We start from the raw sequence: 6932 nt of genomic DNA, 5'->3' as shown, positions 1-6932 counted from the left end.
TGAGATTAACTTTTGTTATTGACCAAATACTTATTTTCCACCATAATTTGCAAATAAAGTCTTTAAAAATCAGACAATGTGATTTTCTGGATTTTTTTTTTCTCCTTCTGTCTCTCATAGTTGAGGTGTACCTAGGATGAAAATTACAGGCCTCTCATCTTTTTAAGTGGGAGAACTTGCACAATTGGTGGCTGACTAAATACTTTTTTCCCCCACTGTAGATAAATATATATATATATATATATAGGCCACTGGATATCCCACTCTCCCATTGGTCTTGTCTGTTTGCCACATATTTTAATGTAGGGATGTTCCTCACATTGATGCTTAATTGCAATAGTTCACAAGTAGTCCTACTCATTGACTTACAACTTTGTCTGAATGTAATACAAAATGCAGTGAGAAATCTTGCAGCGATAATTACATATATAAGTATCATCTATTATGTCCCAATATATATTCTGTATGAATGTTTTCATTAATAGGAGCCAACAACTTGAGGTTTCCTAGATATTGTGATTTAAGTTTGATCCTGGTTGTGTTGTCATTCCTCCAGCTGGTGAATGAGGATGAACCGGCCCAGCTTTCCCAAGAGGGGGCTGCCCAGGACGCCCCCCCACCCTACAGCAGCATCGCTGCAGCAAATGCAGGTTAGGAACTTTCCCAGCTCCATTACTCACTGCTACAAAACTCAGAACACACAAGTTAGAAGTGGGAGTTGTATTGAAATCCTTTCATACCACAGCCACCACATAGCAAGTTGTGCATCAAAAAGCAACGAGACTGTAGTAATTGCAACGAGAAAGGCAATCCTGAAGAGTAGTTTCACATTAATCTCACAAAGAAGAGTCGAGTGCCCTGCATTTTAGGGCTGCTCGATTATGGCCAAAATCATAATCTCGATTATTTGGGTCAATAATTGATATCAAGATTATTAAAAACGATTATATCCATTTACTTTGAAAACATCCATTTATTGAAAAAAAAGATGTGAACAGTATGTTTTTAACAGTTGATTAACCTGAACTTTAGGTATAATTCAACTGAAAATAATTAAAAAATAATCATTTTATTTCGATTATGTTGTTTTCATAATCGTTGCAGGCCAAAATTGTAATTGCTATTAAAATGCGATGAATTGAGCAGCCCTATCGCATTTAGCAGAAAACAATGTCACATCCTTTATTACAGCCTCAACCTGTATGGAATATATTTGAAGATGTTTCAACAACTGCAGATACTGCTGACTACTGTAAATGCTATCAGTGCCTCAGATGTTATCTGCTCATCATGTGTTTTTTTATGTGACACATTATTGTGCAAAGAGAAAGCAGCCATCTATTAAATAATCAAAAAAAGGTTAAATATACATAATTTCCCACAGAGATCTCAAGTAAACCAGTGCCTCATAGCAGAATAAATGTACATTCTTTTCATTGCCCTGCTGTAGCATTGTTAGCCTTGCTCTGAATAATGCATACGGGGGAGTATCTCGTGTGCAAAGCCTTTTAGAAGGATCTGATGTTTGTAATCTCGCCTCTTAAGAGGGTAAAGGTCACGTGGTTGCATTAGTGGGCGTAGCTTTGAGCGTTTCTCCTGTGAGTTTATTGATCTGGTTCAGTGCTGTTTGTGTTTGAAGCTCACAAAGAGCATTCTGGATTTCTGCCAAACGACCCAGATAAAAGTCTTGGCTCGTATGGGACAGAACATAAACAGTAATGGACACAGATAGTACTAATGTCTTTCTTCCTGCTGTAACTCATCCCTCCCAGGTCTGCTCTTATAATTCTCTGCTGCTGCTTTTCTCTCTGAAGCAAGTGAAAGTAGATGTTTATCACAGCCGGTATATCAGTCAGCATGGAAAAATGGCACTTCTGCAGTTAACATCAATATTTTAAGATCAATCGATTCCATATCAGAATCAATCTTTTTTTGTTAGACAATGACTTCATAATCTGTGATTGTGTTCTTTTATTTGTGTGTGTCTATCAGTGGAGATAACAGATATATATATATATATACTAGTGTTTTATTCTGCTTATAAATATGTGTGGGAATTTTACATCTAATGGCAACTCATCTTTTATCACTTGCAACTCTACGTGTGGAGCTTAATACTCTTATGTTAAAAAAAACAAAAACATATATATATTCTCTCGATCTAGCTTTTTTTGAGGGTGATGAAACACTTAAAATGGCACAATCACTGGGTTGCAAAATGGAGTTTGTTGGATGTATTTTCCAACTGACCACCACATGTATTATAAATATTCATGGTACATGATCAGTCGAAAACATATCTAACTCGCATCTATACCAATAAGGTTAAACACCTTTAAAACTGCAATGACAAGGAGTATTTTCTTTAGTTTGAAAGTGTAGTTAGTGATTTTATGTTAAACATTAGCCCAACCTTACGTAAAACAATCGCTAAAGACCCCGCAATAATATATTTTTACAAAGTCAACTTCATTGCGAGTTTATTCTGATAGGAGACCTCTGCACCGGGATGAAAACCCATCTGCTTGTTACCTCCACAGCTTTCTTTGAATACAAGGAAGATGGCAGCAGATTTCCAAACCCCCCCTCCTACAGTGTAGCCACCACCCTGCCCTCCTATGATGAAGCTGAGAGGAGCAAAGAGGAGGCCGTCATCCCCCTGGTCCCTGGCAGAGTCACGGTACGCTGATCTCACATTTAGAAGTTCAGACTTATTCCTTGTCCAGTATTAATACAAACAAAACAGATTGGCCGTAAAGCGTTAGTAATATTTCTACATGTTTCTTGTTTCTCAGGAGGACGACTTCGTGGCCAGGGATGACTTTGAAGACGCTGACCAGCTGAGAATAGGAAACGACGGCATCTTCATGCTCACCTTCTTTAGTAAGAACTCTTTAACTGTTGACGTGCATTCAGTTTCTTTTTCATAGAGCCAACTTATAACCAGATGGTATTAAGTTATTCATATATTTCCAAAAATCTGCTTACTGAACATAACAACAAATGCTATCTCTTGTCCTTGATCATTTTGTGTGTAGCTCTTGTCTGATAAATTATTTTCTTATATGAGTGTGGCTCACTCTCAGAGGCTGTTGCATAATGTACTGGGTGTAAATGCCACGCTTTGGTTTCCTGCAAAAGACGGAGGAGGAGAAGAATGTGTGCCAGTCTGTTTGACGACTATAATACAACTGACATCTTGGATAGAAATCTCCTTCTGTCTGTTAATCATGCTCTGAAAATGACATATTATCCCTCTTTGTTCTGTCACCAGTGGCATTCCTCTTCAACTGGATCGGCTTCTTCCTGTCGTTCTGTTTGACAACCTCAGCCGCCGGCAGATACGGAGCCATCTCCGGCTTCGGCCTGTCCCTCATCAAATGGGTTCTCATTGTCAGGGTAAGAGCTATGTACCAGTGTTCAGTAAAGGTGCAGGACTACTAGTTCTTATCTTCTTTACTGTACAGGGATGCCCAAACTCTTAGAAGGGTCTCACGTAACCTACACACGGTTCCGTCGCGTTGACGCTTGCCGGTGGGCGTGTGGCCCTTGGGGTTAACGACCAATCACATTAATCTCCCGCACCGACACACAGAGCACGCGGTTTGATTGGCTAGCGCTTGTACGGGCATATGATTTTATTGGCTGGCGCCTCTGTCGACGCTTGAAAAGTTGAACTTTTCTCAACTTTCCCCGCGAGCAATGGAGGCAAAACGAAGCAACGGAAGTTACGGAACCTCAATTCAGTTGGGCAAAGCGTGACGTCACCCCATTCAAAGTGAATGGGAAGCGTCTCTGACGGAGATGTGTAGGATGCGTAAGAGTTTATGGATCATAGGTTGAATTTGAATCATTGCACAGCTACTAACAGGTATTTCTCTTTGTCTTTCTTCCAGTTTTCTACCTACTTCCCTGGGTACTTTGATGGACAGTACTGGCTGTGGTGGGTGTTCCTGGCCCTGGGTAAGTGAGACAAATTATTCAACATTTTCTTACTTTAAATATAAAATCCTTTAATTTCCCACATGATGTTACTTTAAGGTGATTGTCTTGCATTGATGTGTTCTCCTGGCGCTGCAGGCTTCATGCTGTTCGTCAGAGGCTTCGTTAACTACTCCAGGGTGCGTAAGCTGGCGGACCCCGCGTACGCCACTCTGCCCCGGACAAGGGTCCTCTTCATCTATTAGAGGTGAGGGGCTCACACTCCTCCTGGTGTGTCTTCAGAGACATGCGCACCAAAATGATAATATTAAGGTTCAGATGGGTATGATCTTACCCAAATATCTGAACAAATTGAGTTGCATTGTGGGTGCTGTAGTTTTTACAAGGAAAATAGTGAATAGAATACAAAATATAATATCTGTGGTTCTCCTGTATTCAATTCAGATATTTTTCCGTCCATCCTTTATCCAATCAAAGATAAACTGAGCATTCTTTTAAAAAATGTTACTGTCATATATAATTATTTTAAGAAAACATTAAGATAAAAGATCCAGTGTGAAGAATTTGTGGCATCTTGCCATTCTTAAAAGGGATTTGCAGAACCTACTGTTGCCTAATGTAGAATAAAATAAGGAAAGGCCCTTTTTTTTTTAAAGACGACAAAAACACATACAGTGGATTCTACACTATTTAAAACATACTTATGGATATTATATTCCCTTTCTGCCAATAGATTCCTCCAGACCGTCACGCTGGCCCTTAAAGGGACATTTCTGTTAGGTATTTTAGCCGGTTTTGATTATTCATGACAGGAACATTTCCTCGGGGGACTGCTCAGCCTCTGGGGAGACCATGATGCAATTTAACCAAGCATTCATTTCAATTCCGTGTTTTCTGGGTGTACACATGACATGATGTTAACTTAAGTAGTATTGCATAAATCTTGTCAGTCTGCATTATTAATGAGCACAAACCACAAAGTATGTCATATTAAAACAACCCTGTAAGACTTGATTTGTTCATCTTTCTTTATCCTAAATCCAGGATGTTGGAAGTTGGACTGGGCGAGACCAACAGGAGCAGTCACACTGAGAAGAGTTTACAAGTTGAAGTGAAGACACTCAGCCAGAAATCAGCCTGACGAGTCATAGACGAAGACGACCCTCCATGAAATATTCAGGAATTATATCACTTTGTTTTATTTTGTTTTGAAACTTTATTAATGGAAAATGGTGAACAGTGATAGTCCCTTGATGTACTCATTAGTGGCGAATGTTAAGTGCTATTTACATCTCTGTCTGTAATGTATAAGTAATGCCTTATATCATTTGAAAGTAGCGTACGAGCATGCATCTGCCCTTAAGGTCAATTCATAGGGAACGTCTCATGTTGGTGACACATGAAGCCAACAGGTTTGAATTATTACAAGGATAGATTTACCACAGCATGCAACACTGTAATCTGCACTAATTATGATTTCATCGTGACTATTATAGGCTGTCTTTGGATAACACATACACTTAAAAAGCAAGCTCTCATTAGGCTGTAAATGCTGATGCAGCACATATTTCACTCACCTGTTGGCTTTAAGTAGTGTTGCTCTTTTGTTTAGCCAGGAGGGGGCAGTGTTGTCCATTGCTTTTAGGAACTGTTCATTGAGGGCATGTCATAACGAATCATACATGCTTGTGATTTAAGACACACTCAGTAGAGTTCATTAAAATTACATACATGTATCACAAGTTAGGATCTTGCCTGTTTGCTATTATGTCGACAAAAATCAGGTAAAACCATCCACCTTGGAAATGGAATTTAATTTGCAAATCTGATTTTAGATGATCAAATTTCAGATTTTAAACGTGACCAAGCCAGACACGAGACGGCCAGAAAAGCCAAGCAACAAACCCTGGAGCGTTTCGGGTTGATATTGAAAGGATTCAGAGTTCTTGGTCAGTGGCAGGCAGCGAGAAAGATGATTTGTATGGGCGTGCGAGCACATTTTATGGTCCATGTCCTCAAAAAGCTCATGCAACAGCCTGACCTTTCCATGAGTCGTCAGTGAGTCAGCATCTTGTTCATGTCGGTGGAAAAGCACAGAAGAGTCTGTGCTGTCTGGGTTTCAGCCGATAATGATCTCGCTCAGACACTTGAATCAAATCTTCAAAAAATAACTCAAATTCCATTTCCAGGTGGTGCTTTTGCCTTAAGATTTAATTGGTAGATGGGGAAGCTAGAAGCTAAATCAGTTTTTCTCATCATTTCTTATTCTTTTTTTAAATGATTAATAGGGTGTAAGATGTTAGCTTTGTTGTGGGTATCAAACTATATCAAAGAATGTTGTATGCAGGTGCACTTTTAGAAACATAACTAATAAAACCCAGAGGGTGTTCATCATTATTTTAAATCATAGACATATAAAACAAGGCGTGACTGACGCAGTGGTTTCTGTTTGATATTCAGTAAGGAGAAGGTTTTCCAACCATTGTTGTCAGTCTAAATAGATTTTAGCCTAGTCAGTTATCTTCATACTTCTGCCATGGCTTTGACACAGACACATTTAGCTTATTTCTATGTGATGTAGAGCTACCACCTTGGGGTTTTGTTGTTATGAAACTGTACAAAGTTCGTTTAGTGTTAAATAAATGTCACTTTTAATGCGTCATTTCTGAGTTGTCTGGATTGTGTTACCCATGGCCGTGCGAAGTAGGGGTGCTGAGGATGCTGCAGCACCCCCTGATGGAGGACAGGGAATCTGCACGTCCACAAGATTAAATGGAAATATAATACAAAAAAAACTAATTTTCGGCCTTGATGTAACAACATTCATAATTAACTAAAGATAACACCCTTTTCACCCCGGTTACATTTTCCATTTGCCCTGAGAGGCTCAGTGAGGTAAAGGACTCTGAGTGTAATAACTTACATTATACAAATGTAATGCAATATATAGACTGTTTAGCTTAGCTGATCAGCAGCCTATGAGCTCATTC

General features: G+C 39.3%; 1 protein-coding gene across 1 annotated transcript in view; it reads left to right on the top strand.

Annotated features, from left to right (window-relative positions):
• LOC104943540 (NEDD4 family-interacting protein 1-like) overlaps positions 1-6604 on the top strand; it is a 9585-nt gene extending 2981 nt beyond the window's left edge. The window contains exons 2-8 of the mRNA XM_010768989.1: positions 557-650; positions 2541-2680; positions 2796-2883; positions 3275-3399; positions 3897-3963; positions 4081-4189; positions 4987-6604. Coding sequence (XP_010767291.1) covers positions 557-650; positions 2541-2680; positions 2796-2883; positions 3275-3399; positions 3897-3963; positions 4081-4187 — 621 coding nt within the window. The 3' untranslated portion in view covers positions 4188-4189; positions 4987-6604. The remainder of the gene's footprint in view (positions 1-556; positions 651-2540; positions 2681-2795; positions 2884-3274; positions 3400-3896; positions 3964-4080; positions 4190-4986) is intronic.
• Positions 6605-6932: the final 328 nt, after the last annotated feature.

This window comes from Notothenia coriiceps, unplaced genomic scaffold (assembly GCF_000735185.1).
Source record: "Notothenia coriiceps isolate Sejong01 unplaced genomic scaffold, NC01 NC01_scaffold00006163, whole genome shotgun sequence".
Lineage (NCBI taxonomy): Eukaryota > Metazoa > Chordata > Actinopteri > Perciformes > Nototheniidae > Notothenia > Notothenia coriiceps.
Note: the sequence above shows the minus strand (reverse complement) of the source record. Positions and strands in the feature narration are given on the sequence as shown.